General features: G+C 53.3%; 2 protein-coding genes and 1 pseudogene across 11 annotated transcripts in view; 2 read left to right on the top strand and 1 right to left on the bottom strand.

Moving 5' to 3' along the window:
• The first annotated feature begins 3,744 nt into the window (after positions 1-3,744).
• On the top strand, positions 3,745-6,428 carry NUDT16L1 (nudix hydrolase 16 like 1). Of its 3 annotated transcripts, XM_070411573.1 has the most exons (4): positions 3,745-3,903; positions 3,978-4,238; positions 4,943-5,165; positions 6,141-6,428. In XM_070411573.1, exons 1-3 carry the CDS (start codon positions 3,754-3,756, stop codon positions 5,162-5,164), a joined length of 633 nt encoding a protein of 210 aa, XP_070267674.1. In that variant the 5' UTR covers positions 3,745-3,753; the 3' UTR covers position 5,165; positions 6,141-6,428. The 3 variants fall into 3 exon arrangements, with proteins under 3 accessions (XP_070267674.1, XP_070267676.1, XP_070267675.1); XM_070411575.1 differs by lacking the exon at positions 3,978-4,238; XM_070411574.1 differs by lacking the exon at positions 6,141-6,428 and having other exon boundaries at positions 3,978-4,308; positions 4,943-5,123.
• Positions 6,429-6,699: 271 nt separating this feature from the next.
• Positions 6,700-17,141, bottom strand: part of ANKS3 (ankyrin repeat and sterile alpha motif domain containing 3) — a 32,343-nt gene continuing 21,901 nt past the window's right edge. For 4 of the 8 annotated variants that reach the window (XM_070413066.1, XM_070413064.1, XM_070413071.1 and 1 more), the window contains 10 exons: positions 15,710-15,847; positions 15,103-15,212; positions 12,855-13,031; positions 9,765-9,889; positions 9,157-9,298; positions 8,518-8,690; positions 8,053-8,138; positions 7,463-7,546; positions 7,164-7,254; positions 6,700-7,073 (listed from right to left, as the gene is read on the bottom strand). In XM_070413066.1, coding sequence (XP_070269167.1) covers positions 7,175-7,254; positions 7,463-7,546; positions 8,053-8,138; positions 8,518-8,690; positions 9,157-9,298; positions 9,765-9,889; positions 12,855-13,031; positions 15,103-15,212; positions 15,710-15,847 — 1,115 coding nt within the window. In that variant the 3' untranslated portion in view covers positions 6,700-7,073; positions 7,164-7,174. Of the gene's footprint in view, positions 7,094-7,163; positions 7,255-7,462; positions 7,547-8,052; positions 8,139-8,517; positions 8,691-9,156; positions 9,299-9,764; positions 9,890-12,854; positions 13,032-15,102; positions 15,213-15,709; positions 15,848-17,141 lie in introns of all 8 variants that reach the window. The other 4 variants (XM_070413065.1, XM_070413067.1, XM_070413069.1 and 1 more) reach the window with 4 other exon arrangements.
• Positions 16,200-17,116, top strand: LOC139009090 (large ribosomal subunit protein eL18-like; annotated as a pseudogene).

The raw sequence follows: 17,141 nt of genomic DNA, 5'->3' as shown, positions 1-17,141 counted from the left end.
GGCAGTTGGACATCCCCCGAGGGCTCCCAGACTGTGAGAGGGCGCAGGCTGGGCTGAGGGGGAACCCTCCCCCAAATTTCATGCCCCGGGGCGGGTGTTCCCCTCAGCCCAGCCTGTGCCCTCTCCAATCCAGGATCCCTTGGGGGGTGTCCAACTGCCTCTTGCAATCCAGGACTACTGGCCCCTAACCACTCACCTGCCTGCCTGCCTAATTGTCCCTAATCACCTCTGCCTGCCTGCCTGATCACCCCTAACTGCTTCCCTATCAGCCTGATTGCCCCTAACCGCCTCTGCTTCACCCAACACCCAGGACCCAGGATTCCCTCCTCCGGCTAGTCACAGGCACCCGGGATCCGGGCTGACTTTTCCCTCTCCTGGGCCACAGCCTGGCTGGTCCCTATTCCTCTCTCCCTAGTGTTGAGTGTCTAAGCCATTACAGCATGATGGTGTGAGGGTATGATGACCATTTGCATATTAGCTCTTTATTATATAGAACTAGAGGCCCAGTGCACAAAAATTTGTGCACTCAGGGGGTCCCTCAGCCCATCCTGTGCCCTCTCGCAGTCTGGGACCCCTCGGAGGATGACCACCTGCTGGCTTAGGCCCACTCCCCAGGGGACTGGGCCTAAGCTGAAGAGACATCTCTCTGGCAGCCCAGGACCCCTTGGGGGATGTCCACTTGCCAATGGGGAGCAGGCCTAAGCTGCAGTCGAACATCCTTAACGCTGCTGAGGAGGCAGGAGAGGTTCCCACCACCACCGCTGTACTGGCAGCCATCAGCCTGGCTTGTGACTGAGCAGAGCTCCCCCTGTGAGAGTGCACTGACCACCAGGGGCAGCTCCTGCATTAGCACCTGCCCCCTGGTGGTCAGTGTGTGTCATAGTGACCAGTCATTCCCAGTCATTCTGCTGTTAGGGATAATTTGCATATTATGAGGCCTGGTGCATGGGTGAGGGCCAGCTGGTTTGCCCTGAAGGGTGTCCCAGATCAGGGTGGGGTTCCCGCTGGGGTGCCTGGCCAGCCTGGGTAAGGGGCTGAGGGCCATTTTCATACTGGCCATACCCGCTTCAGGGTGGGAGTCCCTGCTGGAGTGCCTGGCCAGCCTGGGTGAGGGGCTGAGGGCCGTTTTCAGGCTGGCCACACCCCCTTCAGGGAGGGGGATCCTGCTGGGGTGCCTGGCCAGCTTGGGTGAGGGGCTGATGGCTGTTTGCAGGCTGGCCACGGCCCCCAGCCACCCAAGCTCCCAGTGGAGGCTGGCTGGAAGCAGGTATCTGGGATTTATTTATCTGCTATAATTGAAATTTTGTTGCCTTGAGCGGAGGCCACAGCCGGCCAGGGCAGGTGGGAAGCTTGGCTTCCTCCATCGCCGGGGCAACCAAGCCTCCTGCTTGCTCCAGCTCTGTGGCTGCCAGCCGCCATCTTGGTTGGGTTAATTTGCATATAGTCACTCTGGCTGGTGGGCGTGGCTTGGGCGTAGCAGAGGTGTGGTCAATTTGCATGTTTCTCTTTCATTAGATTAGATTGATTTTAGAAGAAGGGAGAAGGAGAGATGGAAACATCAATGATGAGAGAGAATCATTGGCTGCCTCCTGCATACCCTATACTGGGGATCGAGCCCGCCACCCAGGTATGTGCCCTGACCGGAATCGAACCATGACCTCCTGGTTCATAGGTTAAAGCTCAACTTCTGAGCCACGCCAGCCAGGCTCCTTCTTTTTTTTAATTCTCACTCAAGGATATGTTTATTGATTTTAGACAGATAGGAAGGGAGGGAGACATCCATGTGAGAGAGAAACATCAACTGGCTGCCTTCCACATGCACCCAGACCAGGGATGGAATCCACAACCCAGGTATGTCATGATCTTTTGGTTTACTGGGCAACACTCCAACTGAGCCACACTGGCCAGGGCCACTGGGCCCTTCTTCAGCTCAGACACTAGAGCAGTGATGGCGAACCTATGACACGCTGTCAGAGGTGACACGCGAACTCATTTTTTTGGTTGATTTTTCTTTGTTAAATGGCATTTAAATACATAAAATAAATATAAAAAATATAAGTCTTTGTTTTACTATGGTTGCAAATATCAAAAAATTTCTATATGTGACACGGCACCAGAGTTAAGTTAGGGTTTTTCAAAATGCTGACACGCTGTGCTCAAAAGGTTCGCCATCACTGCCCTAGAGAATGGAAACAGTGCATGTGGCTGGCCAATCCCTGCCCCGAGGATGGACTGCCACCTTGGTTGTGCCAGTGTGGGTAGGAAGATGCTCAGTGTCAGATGTGTTCCTGCATGGGCTACACTGGATCTCCCTCCTTACTTCCCCAAATGGACCCACCTTGTTCATTCACGTCTGGTGTCAGGGAGGGATTGGGCACAGGGTGCCTTTCCTCTGTGCCCCCTGCTGCACTCTGGCCCTGGGTCATGCCCTGCCGCCTGGAGATAGGGTCCTCTCTGATTGGGCCCTTCCCCTCAGGGACCTCTCCCCTTAAGATACTGGCCTGGGACCTGGCCTGTCAGCTGCAGCTGCTCCTCTGAGCCCTGACTGGCAGAGGCCACAGCTGGGGAGAGGGCCACCCTCTTTGGGTCCTTATTTCCCACATCTTCTGACAGAATACACCACCGGCCAAACATATCAGTTTCTGGTAGATCTACCAACCCTTGCCTGCCCTCGGCCTCCTCTCCTCTCCTCAGCCTTGCTCAGGGCAGCCTTCCCCGTGCCACAGACTCCAAGGCTGTGCCCGTGGTACCCATCCTGAGCTGCTTCACTCAGCAAATCCATGCTCACCATGGGGAGGCACGTGGAGCTTGGGCTAGTGTGTGGAGGGAGTGGCACCAGGACTCAGAACCCCCGCGGCTTCCTTCTGCACAAACGTGGGGTAAGTACCTGAGGCAGAAGGCCGGTTTTCTGTCGTGGACACTGGGCAAGAGACAGGGTGGAGATCTAGGGTAGGATCCTGGCTCCATCGCCAACTGTGGAGTGCCCTTCGGCAAGGCCTGCCCCTATGAGCCCAGGGTCCTCCTCCCCCTCGGAAATTGGGGAGACCCTATTTCCTCCAACAGTACCTGGCATCTGGGGCCTGACTTGGAGGACACGGGGCATTGGGCCCGGAAGCTCCCAGCCCGGGACTTAAGTCACTTTGGCCCTAGCCAACTGGGTGTGGGGAGTCTGGGGCTTCTCGTTCTCCGCACCCAGCCCAGGGCTGCGCGTGGACTCGTCCTGTGGGGCAGTTGGAGCTCCCCCAGGCCCTTCGTGCTGATATGGAGTCAGGCAGACCCGGAGTGCTTTGCAGGTGTAGGCGCCCAGGACTGTGAAAAGTGCCTGCAGGGAAGGGCTGTAGGGAGAGGCAGGGGGCGCCCACGTGCCCCAGGAGGCGCTGGGGGAAGGCCTCGCCACGGGCGACGTGGTCCCGGAAGACCCCGCTGCCCTCCTCACTGCCCCAACCCCGCAGGCTCCGCACGCAGCAGGCGGAGGTGGAGCTCGGCTCGCGCGTTGCCTGCCGGGCGTTGTGGTGCCCGGAGCTGGGCCGGCATCCGGTTTCGGAGGCTATTGGGTGCGGCCGCGGTGCGCGCCGTCCCTCCCTTTGCACACGCCCCTGCGCCTCTCAACGACGCGTCGCGGTGGGCTCTGTCCCGATGCGCGTCAGCGATTGGTGGAGGGAGCGCGGCTGCCCGCGGATTGGCCAGTGCGGCGGGGGCGGGCCAGCGCACGCACTTAAGGGGAGGCGCCGCGGCGCGGGGGGTAGTAACAAGATGTCGGCTGCGGTGCCAGAGCTGAAGCAGATCAGCCGGGTGGAGGCGATGCGCTTGGGGCCGGGCTGGAGCCACTCGTGCCACGCCATGCTGTACGCCGCCAACCCCGGGCAGCTTTTCGGCCGCATCCCCATGCGCTTCTCGGTGCTGGTGAGGACGCGGGCGGGCGGACGTGGGCGGGACGTCGCTCGGACCCGCGCCCGTGACCCGGCGCTCCCTTGTAGATGCAGATGCGCTTCGACGGGCTGCTGGGCTTCCCCGGGGGCTTCGTGGACCGGCGCTTCTGGTCATTGGAGGACGGACTGAACCGGGTGCTGGGCCTGGGCCTGGGCTGCCTGCGCCTCACCGAGGCCGACTACCTGAGCTCGCACCTGACCGAGGGCCCGCACCGCGTCGTGGCGCACCTGTACGCGCGGCAGCTGACGCTGGAGCAGCTGCACGCCGTGGAGATCAGCGCGGTTCATTCGCGCGACCACGGCCTGGAGGTGGGGCCGCCGCCCGGGCCCCGCCCCCCACCCCGGGGTTTGGCTCTGGCCCTGCGGAAGGCACCGATGGGTAACACGTCCTCCTGAGGGTCCCCTGGCAGGGCTGGGTGGGGGGGTGACTGCAGCCTCGGGGTAGGGAGAGGGACCTGAGGTGCCGGTGGGAGGCTGGGGCTCCCTCGGGGCTGTGTTCCATCCGCCTTGCCTGCCATTGCCAATCCTGGGGGTGGGGAGTGGGATTGGTTGGGGGGATGGGATGGGGCGGGACCTGCTCGAGGAGGTGGGAAGTTGAAGAGCAGAAAGGGGAACTGGGAATGAAGGTTGGGTTTGCGTGGTGCACGGGTTGAGGGCTCTTGTGATTTGGGGTGTTAGGGTCTGGAAGGGCTGGGAGTGACAATTGTTGTGTTGGGGATTCACCTGCTGCAAGGGGGAGCATGGGGTGTGGACTGGGGGGCTTCCTGCCAGCGGGTGGGAGGCTGGAACATGAGGATGCAGAGGGTGGGAAGTGCATGAGGTGGCCAGGAGAGGGCTGCACTGCTCCAAAGGAGCTGGCTGGCTTCTGCCTCACCAGACCCTGCCGCGGTCTCCCATTGTCCTTGGCAACCTGCTTTTCCTTCCCCTGGCCTAGCAGCTTATAGGCCCCTCCTACCAGGGTTGTGCTGTTGGTGTGGGGGGGCCGGTCCCAACTCTGGTCCCCCTTTGTGCAGGTGCTGGGACTGGTGCGGGTCCCGCTGTACACCCAGAAGGACCGAGTTGGTGGCTTTCCCAACTTCCTGAGCAATGCCTTCATCAGCACGGCTAAGTACCAGCTCCTCTTTGCCCTCAAGGTGCTCAACATGATGCCCGAGGAAAAGCTGGCTGAAGCTGTGGCTGCAGCCACTGAGAAGCAGAAGAAGGCCCTGGAGAAGCTGCTCCCATCTTCTTCCTGAGGTTGCTCCTGTACTGCGTCTTTGCCCTCCCCTGGCTGGTGTCCAGGGCTGAGGGCCCTGAAGTCCTGTGGGAGTGTCTTCTAGCGTGTTTCTGTGTGTAACCCTTTCTGACTGCATGGGGCCAGTGGGCGTCTTATCATCTCTGCTGCCTCAAGCAGTCACAGGGCCAGGTGGGACCTTCTCAGGTTGGTCAGTGGGTGGCCTGGGGGTGGCGGGCCTGGCTGTCCAGGCTCAGGACATTCTTATCCACCTTGAGGCTCAAACCCACCTCAGAGTCTCATGGGCTGGTGGAGGCGCAGGCACTGCCTGATTTTCCAAGTGGGTGGTTGCACAGACACTTAGACCAATGAGAACTTGGTTCTCAAGGGGGGTGCCTTTGTCTCAGTTGACTCATTCCTGCATCCTGCCCTCTGTGCCAGCCTCAGGGCCTAGAGGACAGCCAGTTTGGGTAGGATGTTGTGCTGTTAATTTTAGCTGTTAGCTTTACTGGCTTAAGATTTCCTTTTCTGTGTTGTATGAACTTTGGGTGAGGCTTCACTTGACCCCACTGGTGCTTGGTCCCCAAGGGCAGTCAGGGTCATGGGCCCAGCTAATAGATGGAGTTGTTGAAGGGACAGTAAAGTGGTTCCTCTGCTGCTCTATTCTTTGGTCCTGACTGCAGGCTCAAGGCAGGGCACAGGAGGTTGTCCCCTTCCTTCTCTCACTACCTAAGACTTAAGGTCAGGGCCAAGTCTAAGCGCATTGGCACCATTCAGAGTTACGCTGTCACAGACCTCATCTGAGGTGGGGTTGCTGTCCACCTCCCTGTTCACCTGTGGTACTACCAGCCATGGACCTCTCTGGGCTGTCGGTTGGTCTGGGCTTCTGTGCTGAGACCGTCCAGAGAGGCCCCTTTTGTGATCCTGGTGACTGTACCACTAGGCTGAGCCTGCTGCTCTTTCCTGTGCTTTGAAAGCCTCCTTTTCTCCATTCCCAGTATGGTCTACAAGGCAGCTCCCAGAGATGGTCTGGAAATACCCGTCAAGTGTGCAGAATGACAACAGCAGAGCCACCACAGGCAGGAAGGTCACCACTGGCAGTCTCCTATGGCCCCAAGTCTGGCTAAACTCAGTGAAGCTACTGGAAAGTCTCCACAGTGCCTACCCAGCCTAAGAAAAGCGGTGCTCCCTGCCCAGCCTGGGCACCTGTTCCACCTTAGAGCCTTGATGAAGCAGCCACACTGGGCGAAGGCACTCCACTTTGTAAATAAAATACCTGTACTTTGCTCCGCTCTCATTTCCTGGGGCATGGGGTGTGCTTGGCTCTCCAGGTAGCTTCTATTGAATCACGGGGGCTCTGAGCAAAAGCCCTAGCTGCTGGGGACCATGGGGCAGGAGGGGTCACCAAGTCAGCACCCCTATAAGCACAGTATTCTCTGTCCTGGCTAGGAAGCCTGGGCCCCAGCCAGTCACTGGAGCTGGGGGTCCTGGCATGGCTTTCCCTTTGCTTTGCTATGTTAGCCAGTACTACATGTGTGACCAGAACTGAGCTCCTCACCAGCTGATCTTACATTTTATTTTCCAGCAAATGACATATGCTGCCCAGATGCCCGTCCTCACCCATCAGGGCAAATCTGAGTGTGGCGCCTGTGGTATATGGGGACACGCTCTCTCCCCAAGGTCCTGTCTGCTCTGGGCCTTACCACCAGGTTCAGGGCAAGGCCCTCGTCCTGCTTCTGTGGGGGCCTTGCTGCCTGGCACCAGCCACAGTCTGGTCCTGTCTCTCTGCCAGCTGCTCCCGAGGGCCGATCCTCTGGCCGGCCGATCCTCTGGCCCCAGCTGGGACCTGGGCTGCTGCAACTGCCCACTCACTGCCCTCCTGTCTTCCGGGCACACAGCTTCAGGGTGGATCAGTCACCCAACGTCAGATTCTGAGAAGGAAAAGGGAGGACTGAAGTGGGCGTTCGCTCAGCTCCCAGTGGACCCTGCTGTCCCAGATTGGGTCCTGGGCTGATACTCACCATCCCTCAGACTAAGGCTCCCGCCAGTTCTCTTTCCCATTCAGCGTTTGCAGCTTCTCCAGGCCCTGGGTCACCGAGCACAGCACTCGCCCTGAAGATGGGAACAGAGTCTGCTTTGCAAGTGTGGGCAGCAATGGGAAGAAGGGGTGCCTCGGGGGGCACTAGGAATGGATGACCTGGAAGGTCAGTAGGTTGTAGTGGGGCTGCCCTAGGGGTCTAAACTTAAGGGCTCTTCCTGTTACTCCTGTCTGGTCCCTGGGCGGGGGCGAGGGTCACTGGCTGCCCTCCCAGAGACTCACCCATCTCATGGACTCGGTCCTCCAATGCTCCCGACAGCTGGGGGAGGCTCAGGGCCTGCAGGGAGGCCTGCCAGCCTTTGGAGTCTATGGGGCAGAAGGCTGGGTGAGCCTGGGGTCTGTGTGCTCACAGGCCCTGCCTCTGTCCTGAACTGTTGTGACCAGGAGTCCCACCCAATTGTCAGTGCCTGTGTGACCCCCTTGTTACATCAAAATAGGTCCTGCTTGCTTACCCAAAGCAGTAACTGCTGGTCAGGGCCTGGCCCCAGGAATGAAGTGTGAGGGGGGGATCACTGGCCTCCCATGAGGCTACGCCCTGGGGTGGACCCAGCCCGGGCTCCAACTGGAGGCTGCAGAAGTCACTTGAGGTCTTGGACAGCACAGTCACAATGGCCCAAGGGCTTTGCCTCCAACCACCAGGAGGGACATTAAGGAAATGGGCTGAGGAGGGCAGGGTGCCCTCACCCTAGAGTCTGGGATTGTGTTTGCAAGGGGACCTGGGAGTGTAAATGTGATAACCATCGAGACGTGGTAAAACCCAGCCTGAGGAGGCATCTCTGCCCAGTTCTGGCCCAGGACACTGCTCTCCTTACCAGCTGTAGGGAGGGCTGGGCCTAGGGTGGCCCCCAGAGGGGACTCGTCTTGCTTCACTCGGGCTGAAAGCTCAGCCTGACAGGCTCTGCAGAACACAAGACCAAGTGCTGGTAAGGGGAAAGCCTGGCAACTGCCTTCCATGGTCCCAGAGGGCAGGGGATGGCAGACATCCCCACTTTCGAGTGTAACCCACAGCCCACCTTCCTGGGCTTGGCAAGCACCCCCTGCACCCACCCACACTGACAAGCTCTCGCCCGAGTGAAGGCAGAGAGCTTGCGTAGGGTATGCAGATTTTCATGGCCCTACTTCTGCCTGGTCTACATTGTAGGGAGGAACAGCTAGAATGAAATGGGGCAGGGGGTGGGGAGTGGGGGGGCAGGCAAGGAGTGACTCAGGAGGCCCTTAAAGCAAATCCTTGATTGAAGAATCTGGAGGGAACTCGATCAGCTCAGGTGCCTACTCACTGTAGCTGGTCCAGGATGAGAGCAGCATCCTGGGCCAGGGCCCAGGTCTCCTGCAGCTGGGCAAGGATGTCCTTGCGGGTGCTGTCCTGCTCCAGGAGGCAGCTCTCCACCACAGCCCGCAGCTCCTGCTCCTGGGATACCTGGCCCCGCATGGCCTCCACCTCCTCACAGCGCTGGAGAGGGAGAGGTGGGAGGTGGGGCTGGCAGGCCGACAGATGGGGCAGGCAAGTGGGCCAAGGATGCAGGAGACACAGGGCCCAGGCCATGGCTGGGAACCACCCCCATCCTCTGTCTCTGCCTGTCTCTCGCCTGGAATGGGAGGCCTGTTTCTACCTTGGAGCCTCCCCTGCTTTGGGTCCCTTCCTGTGAGCCCACTGGGGTCCACGCCAGCCTCTTGTTCTCTGGCCTCACCCTCTCTCTTCTCTCCTGTGGATGTCCACCTGACCTCCACCGAACGTCCCATACCTTTCTGGGCCTTCTTCTTGCGGGCCTGCCTGCATACCTCCCCTTCACGGTAGGAGCTGTCATGCTTTCTGCCCTCACTGTCCTATCACTGTGTCCTTCTCTGCAGGTGTGTGACTCCAGACATCTCCCTTGCCATTTCTGCATGTACCCTCCCGCCCCCTGCCTCCCACCTACTTTGTGCAGCTGGATGGCGAGCTCCTGCATCTCAGCTTCCAACCTGTCGGCATAGGCCAGCTCCAGGGCGTCACTGGGGGGGCGGGCACTACTGTGCCAGCGGGCAATGGCAGAAGTCATCTTCCTCTTGGGTCCAAACAACCTATCGGGGAATGAGAAAAGAACCTGGATCAGCATTTGCATGTGCCTGAAAGCTCCACAGACCATGGTTTCCCTAGGAAAGATCCTTGAATAGGGAGAGTAGCCAGAGGACAGAAACAAAGGGTTGTAAGAAGTGATGACCTCACTGGAGCCCCCCTGCACCTGGTCCCCTTCCCAGCCGGGCTGCTGCTGTCACTAAGTAGGAAACTAGCCAGCTGGCTCCAGGCTATGTTTGCCAACTTGGAAAGTTCTCAAAAGTGAACAGGCAGAATGTCTGGGTTCCCTGAATACAGCACTGAGCCAGGCCAGCTTGAGAAGCCACAAGACTCAGGCCATCTACGTCTAAGAATGGAGAAGACAGCCGACCTCTAGAGAGGGCAACTCTCTCTCCAAATGTTGGAAAGCTGCAACATCAGACGGTCCCAGAGACAAGGGGCATGCAGCGACAGATGGCCCTCTGGACTCACGTGATGCCGATTTCTTTCAGGTCGCTCTCAGTGAGGGTCAGGAAGATTCGAAGGTCCACATCCTGTTCCTCAAACAGCTGCAGGTACTTCAGACACCCTATCTGCTCCAACAGTGTGGCAAGGTCCTAGTGGACAGAGAGGCCAGGACAGGTTGGCGAACGGGCAGGTCACAAAGACATGGGGACAAAAAAAGGCACATGATGCAAGGTGGAGCCACTTTTCTCCTGCTAAGTGTGCATTCGTGAGGTCGCTTTTTAAAAATATATTTTTTTTTACTAATTTCAGAGAGGAAGGGAGAGGGAGAGAGAGCAGCACTGATCAGCTGTCTCCTGCATGCCCTCCACTGGGGATCGAGTCCGCAACCTGGGCCTGTACCCTGACCAGGAATTGAACTGTGGCCTCTTCATTCATAGGTCAGTGCTCAACCATTGAGCCACACCAGTCGGGCCGTGAGATCGCTTTTAAGGGGGAGATCTGAGCCCTACTGATCCCCAAGTTCAGCAGTGGGACAGTGACTTGAGTGCAGGCAGAAGCCCATTCTGCCCTTCCTCCCTGTGCCCTCAGAGAGAGATTAGGGAGTCCAGGGACACTTATTTGTGTCTTTGGATCTAGTGTCTTTTCATTTCAACTTGAAGGACACCTTTAGTGTTTCCTGAAGGACAGGTCTGCTAACAACAAATTTTCTTAGACTTTGTTTACCTGGGGATGCCTTAATTTCTCCTTCACTTTTGAAGGTCAGTTTTTGCTGAATATAGTATTCTTGGTTATTTTTCTTTCAGTACTTTGACTATGTCATCAGATGTCTTTCTGGTTTCCATGGTTTCTGATGGGGAAATTAGCTGTTAATCTTATTGCAAATCCTTTTGGGGGTAATGAGTCATTTTTCTTCCTTCAAGATTCTCTTGTATATTTTTTTGACAGTTGGATTATGTTGGTCTAGGTGTGGACCTGAGTTAACTTACTTAGAGTTTATTTAGCTTCTTGGATGTGCAGATTCATGTTTCTATTAAATTTGGGGAGATTTGGCTATTTTTAAAACATTTTTTCTGCTTTCCTCTCCCTCTTCTCCTGGAACACCATATATGCATGTTGGTATATTTGATGGTGGCTCACAGGTTTCTGCTCATGTTTCTTCATTCTTCATTCTTCTATTTCTCAAATTGGATTATTTCAATTGGTCTATGTCAAGTTTTCTGATTCTTCTGTGTGCTCAAATCTGCTCTTGAGCCCCTCTAGTGAAATTTTCATTTCAGTTATTATACTTTTCAATTCCAGAATTTCTATTTAGTTCATTTTTATTTATATCACTTTCTTGATATTTTTCTATTTAGATGTGGTTTCCTTAAGCTCTTGGAACATATTTTTTAAAACTTATTTAAAGTCTTTGTCTAACTAACAAGTCCAATGTCTGGACTTCCTCAAGGACAGCTTCTACTGTTGCCTTTTCTTACTGTTTATTAGTTATTCTTCCTTGTTCTCTGCATATATTTTTTCTGTTGAAAACTGGACATTTTCATGAGGCAGCTCTGGAGATCTAATTCTCCTCCCTCTGGGGTTTGTTGTCAGTATTCTTTCTGGTCTGTGGCTACTGAAGTCCCTACTCAGTTAGCTTAGTGATCAGCTGAGGACTGGACAGATCTCCTAAACACCAAAACCAATAAATCTCCCAGTCTTTGCCGAATAGCTCTGTGTGCTTGTTGGGGCACATATTCAGCATCAGCCAGGCGGATGACAATTCTGGCCTAGCTTTTGCTTCCTGCTTGCTCAAAACCCAAGATCATCGGGGGTACTCTCAGGTACTCTTGACCATACACAGCCTTGAGCACATATGTGGCCTCTTAGATTCCCAGGATAAGTCAGAGCTTTTCAAAGCTCCTATGGACATCTCTTTCCCCAGATTTTCCTTTTAAGCTTTGTGGTTAATCTTTTACCCAAGCTGTTATCCAATACCTCAGACAGCTACAAAATCAAAACATTTCTCCGTATGATTTTCAATACACGTCCTCCAACGAGAGGACTTTGGTGTTGAGTAGATAAGCCTGAATCTTACTAGTATAATACAGTCTTGTAATAAGCATGTCTTCGAGGGAACCATTAGATAGTCTAGTAATGCCAACTCTTTGGAATGAAACTCTGAAAGCACACCAGCTCTGCTCTACCCGCTCCAGTGGCTGTCACAGCTACCGTGGCATTGGAGAGTGGAAGAATTGGACCAGGGCAAGTTAAAATGCTAACAGCTCACAGTTCTCACTGACAGTCAGTCATTTCTCTTGAATAAACACTCTCCAGGCTGCTACAAGCCTTTAGTTTGAATCACAAGTTTCTGGGAAAAAATTGATTCTGGCCACTTTTGCCAGTTTCAATGTTGCCTTTATAGAGGAGCAAATTTTCGAAAGTTGTTACTCCATCATTTTCTTCAACCTACTTTCTGAAACAGCTTTTAAGATTCCAACAACTCTCCAATCAAGATGCATTTAAGGACTTGAGTGGTGCAGCTGCTTGCAGAAGCTGGGAATACAGGCCCTGGAGATAGCTCCCAGGGGATGGGGTGGGGCAAGGAGAAGCCAGCAAAATCATAGGCTTCTAGTGAACAGCAGAGCTGTGACTTGAACAAATAAATGGCAAGTACTCACCTGTATTTCATCTTGTATCACCTATGCCCACTGAGGGCAAGAGAATTCGATAAACACACATTAGACAGTTGAGCTGTTATGTCACACCTGTAAACCCTAAGATATTGCTTAGCCAGAGTGACCCATAATGAGGAAGGCAAAAACAGCAATTTTCATTACGTACATACTATGTGCCACTTTGTCTCTCCAACTCCTGAAAGCTCAGGGGGGCTGAGTCAAGTATAGAAATGAGCATGGTAACCAAAGGGAGAGACAGATCTCTCCTATGGGAAGGGACAGGTACAAACCCTCCCACCAGCACCTCTGACCTTAGGAATCCTCTTAGCCCAAGAAGCTTTACAGGTCATCTGGGGAAGAGCCACCACACTCTCTTAACAGTGCTTGGCCCACTGTAAGCACACAATAAATGCCTCACAAATCACAAAGAGTGTAACCACCAGTTTCACAAAGGTCTTACCTGGGGTCCTGAATAGGGGAACCTCTCGGTCTGGGGGGTAGATCCTGGGGAACAGGCCGCCCCGGAAGTCCCAGTGCTGGGAGGCCATTGGTTGTCACTGTTGCTGTAGCGATTCTTGGTCTTCATATAACTTTTAGTTTGCTTGCGAGCTGAGCTTTTACGTGCATTATCTGAATCCTGTGGCAAGAGGTATGTGTGTTTAAAGTAACACTGGAAGACTAATCAGGGAAACACAAATTAAAACCACAATGAGCTATCACCTCACACCTGTCTGAAAGGCTATCATCAATAAGCCAATAAAGAATGTTGGTGAGTAAGTGGAGAAAAAGGAACCCTCAGACACTATTGGTGGGATTGTAAATTGGTGCAGCCAATATGGAAATTTCTGAAAAAATTAAAAATAGAGCTGCCATATGATGTAGCAATTCCCTGTTCTAAGTATTTATCTGAAGAAGAAAAAACCCTAATTCAAAAATATATATGCACTCCTATATTCACTGCAGTATTACTAATAAATAGCTGAGATATGGAAGCAACCTAGCTATTCAACAGATGAATAGATAAAAAAGATGTGGTACATATATACAATGGAATGTTACTCAGCAATAAAAAAGAATAAAATCTACCTGGCCGGTATGGCTCAATTGGTTGAGCATCATCCCATGTAACAAGAGGTCACCAGTTCAATTCCCGGTCAGGGCACATGCCCTGGTTGTGGGCTTGATTCCCAGTAGGGGCCATGTGGGAAGCAGCCAATCAATGTTTCTCTCTCATAGATGTTTCTATCTCTCCCTCTTCTTTCCTCTCTCTCTAAAAAGAAAAAACATATTTTAAAAAATAAAAAGAATGAAATCTTGCTATTGGTAACAATATGGATGGACCTAGAGCAGCGGTTCTCAACCTGTGGGTCGCGACCCCTTTGGCGGTGGAACGACCCTTTCACAGGGGTCGCCTAAGACCATCCTGCATATCAGATATTTACATTACGATTCATAACAGTAGCAACATTACAGTTATGAAGTAGCAATGAAAATAATTTTATGGTTGGGTCACAACATGAGGAACTGTATTTAAAGGGCCAGAAGGTTGAGAACCACTGACCTAGAGGATATTATGCTAAGTAAAGTAAGTCAGAGAAAGACATACCATATGATTTCACTTAATATATAACTCCAAAAACAAACAAAACAGAAACAGAACTACAGATATAGAGAACAAGCTAATGGTTACCAAAGGGGAGAGGGGTGGGGAAATGGGAATAAAAATAAAGGCCCTGGTCTGGTGCGGCTCAGTAGTTAGGAGTGGTGGCCAGCACACCGAAAGGCAGAAAGTTCGATTTCTGGTCAAGGGCACATACCTGGGTTACAGGTTTGGTCCCTGGCCCAAGTCGGAGCATGTGTGAGAGGCAACCAATTGATGTGTCTCTCTCACATCAATGTTTCTCTCCCCCTCCCTCCTCCTTTCCCTCCCACACTCTATAAAAATCAATGGAAAAAATATATCCTTGGGTGAGGATTAAAAGAAAAAAGAAAAAATGGATAGAGGAAGAGTGCATGAGCTTTGGGGTCATCTAGAGCTGGGTTCATATCCCAGCTCTGTTACTAAGTAGTTGTGGAACCTTGGACAAATCCCTTACAGAAAAATAGAACCACAACAGAATTGCTCAAAAAATAAAGTAACATTGAAAGTCTTGCAGCTGACGTGGCTGCATCCAAACTGCTCTCTGCCCCATGATTCCAGCTTCTACTCTCAATCTGTGCCACTTCCCTCACAGTGGAGGTAAGATTTGAAACTCCCCCACCAGCCACACAGAGGCTTCCACTGAGGTCACCCAATCCCAGGCGGTTCTCCTAGAGCTGTGATGGTGAACCTATGACACACGTCAGAGGTGACACGCGAACTCATTTTTTTGGTTGATTTTTCTTTGTTAAATGGCATTTAAATATATAAAATAAATATCAAAAATATAAGTCTTCGTTTTACTATGGTTGCAAATATCAAAAAATTTCTACATGTGACACGGCACCAGAGTTAAGTTAGGGTTTTTCAAAATGCTGACACGCCGAGCTCAAAAGGTTCGCCATCACTGGTCTAGAGAGTGGCCCCGAACCTGGTATGTCCTAACACAGCACAGACATGCATTAAGTCCTTGTTATGAGACTTGCCCGTCTCAAATGAACTGTTAGCCTCCCCATGACACCAAAAAAGGGGAAGGAGATGAGAGATAAGGAATAAGGAGAGGCCTCACCTCATTGCTCTCCAAAGAGGCCTCGCTGCTGACTCCCGGGGCTCTCGCCAGCCCCTCGCTGCTGCTGCTGCTCCGCACAGCCCCAAGGTGGGCACAGAAGGCCTGCTCTTCTGCCAACAGTGAAGACAAGGACGCCTGACTATAGGTGACTCCCCAGAGCCTGAGCTGTTTCATCCACAGCCCTCATCAACTCCTTAGTTTACTGTGTTTCATGCTGACTGCCTGGCCAACCCCTCCCCTCGACACACACGGACAGCGTTTCTGTCTGTTCTGTTCACTGGTAAACCCAAGCATTTAGAACAAAGATTGGCACACAGTGCACTCAGTAAGCAGCTGCTGAATGGACGATACATGTATTATAGCAAAGACATTCGCTTTGGGCTCACCAATCAAGAAGCTAAACCTGTCTGGAACAACCCCCCCAGACCCTGCACACAGGCACAGAGACACTGGCTGGAAGCTGCTTCTCTCTGGGCCATGCCAGGTTCTTTGACTTTCCTCCAGAGCCAGGGAGGAAAGTCTGTCTATGTCTTTCACCCTCTTCTTCTCTACCAGACTCATCACAGCACGCGAGCCCCAGCAGGATGGGGAGGGGTGGCACACATACCCCGGCTGCTGCTGCTGCTGCTCTCCACGTCCCGGTCGTTGATGGGGGAAGTCACATCCCGGTAGCAGAAGCCCCTTCCTTCCAGGGGGTTCTCATCACTACTGTTGAAGGTGACATAGCCCCGTGGAGGCACCTGCTCTGTGAACAGAATGGGGCACATAAACCCACACGAACACAAAAGGGAAGACAAGTTCCTCCTTCCCAACGTGACTACCTCCTCAGAGGGACCTCAGCATAAGGGAAGACCAGGATCTAGGCAGGCAGGAAGGAAAATTGTATCTTCCTGGCCATGACCTCATCCACTCACCACAGTGACCTGGACATAATGTCACGTGCAGTTTGCAGGCGAGGAGACAGGCTCTGAGGAGCTGAGAGACAATCCTGTGTCCCACAGCAAGTGCATGGTGGAGTCAAAGCACCTGCCAAGCCTGGTGCCCTCTCCCACACTATGCTATTATTTTCCAAATGAAAAAGAAGGAAATGGGTCATCATGGGAGTCGACCTCTGCCACAACATCAACGAAGACTGAAAGGTTCGGCACAAGGAGCCCAAGATCCAGGACATCTTCCTAAGGCTGTTGGTCAAGCTATACAGGTTTTTGGCCAGACAAACCAACTCCACCTTCAACCAAGTGGTGCTGAAGAGGTTGTTCGAGTCGCACCAACAGGCCTCCTCTGTCCCTTTCCCGGATGGTCCGGAAGATGAAGCTTCCAGCCTGGAAGGTGGCCAGACTGGAGGTGTGTGCACTTAGTGTGAGCAGCGCTCCTGTAGCCGCATCCTTAAGGCCAGGGGCAAGATCCTCACCTTCGACCAGCTGGCCCTGGACTCCCCCAAGGGCTGTGGCCCTGTCTTGCTTTCTTATGCATGCAAGGGCCTCGGAGTGTACAGGCATTTCGGCAAGGCCCCAGGAATCCCTCACAGCCACACCAAACCCTACGGACGATTCAAGGGCCGGAAGTTCAAATGTGCAAGAGGCTGACGGGTTAGCTGCAGCTACAAAAAAAATAACCGCAGATCCTACCTTGTAATTAAGAAGATTTTGGATGCAAAAAAAGAGAGAGAGTAGGAAATGCTAAGCTGTGTTTACAGACTCCTGAGCCAAGGAAAAAGTGTACCTTTTAGCTGGAAGCATCTAATCTCACATGCCCGCCTTTATGGTCCCTGGCATCTAAGGGGCACAGGCATCTAAGGGTTTTTTTCCCCTCTTCGGGTCAGTCAACCCCAGTCAAAAATAGATCCGGCTAAGCAGGAAGGTTGGAGGCCCCGGGCTAAAAATTAACTATAGTAACACCAAATTATACAACCTTTGGACGTATCTGCCTGCAAGAAAACAAGGAGAAAAAGCAGAACACAAACCAGAGAGTTCCATTCCCATTTTGCCCTGCCCCTTGCCCACAGAAAGTACATTTATTTGCATAAAACAGACTGGCTA

This window comes from Myotis yumanensis, unplaced genomic scaffold, assembly GCF_028538775.1.
Source record: "Myotis yumanensis isolate MYYU_CA2020_CCGP unplaced genomic scaffold, mMyoYum1.0.hap1 SCAF_4, whole genome shotgun sequence".
NCBI classification, from domain to species: Eukaryota; Metazoa; Chordata; class Mammalia; order Chiroptera; family Vespertilionidae; genus Myotis; species Myotis yumanensis.
This window is presented reverse-complemented; position numbering and strand designations above follow the sequence as displayed.

What these genes read in the sequence shown, in the direction of transcription:
- NUDT16L1 (XM_070411573.1), top strand. Translation starts at nt 3,754, where the DNA reads ATGTCGGCTGCGGTGCCAGAGCTGAAGCAGATCAGCCGGGTGGAGGCG. An exon ending in CCATGCGCTTCTCGGTGCTG is followed by an intron (nt 3,904 to 3,977) that starts GTGAGGACGCGG and finishes GCTCCCTTGTAG; the next exon opens with ATGCAGATGCGCTTCGACGG. An exon ending in CGCGCGACCACGGCCTGGAG is followed by an intron (nt 4,239 to 4,942) that starts GTGGGGCCGCCG and finishes CCCTTTGTGCAG; the next exon opens with GTGCTGGGACTGGTGCGGGT.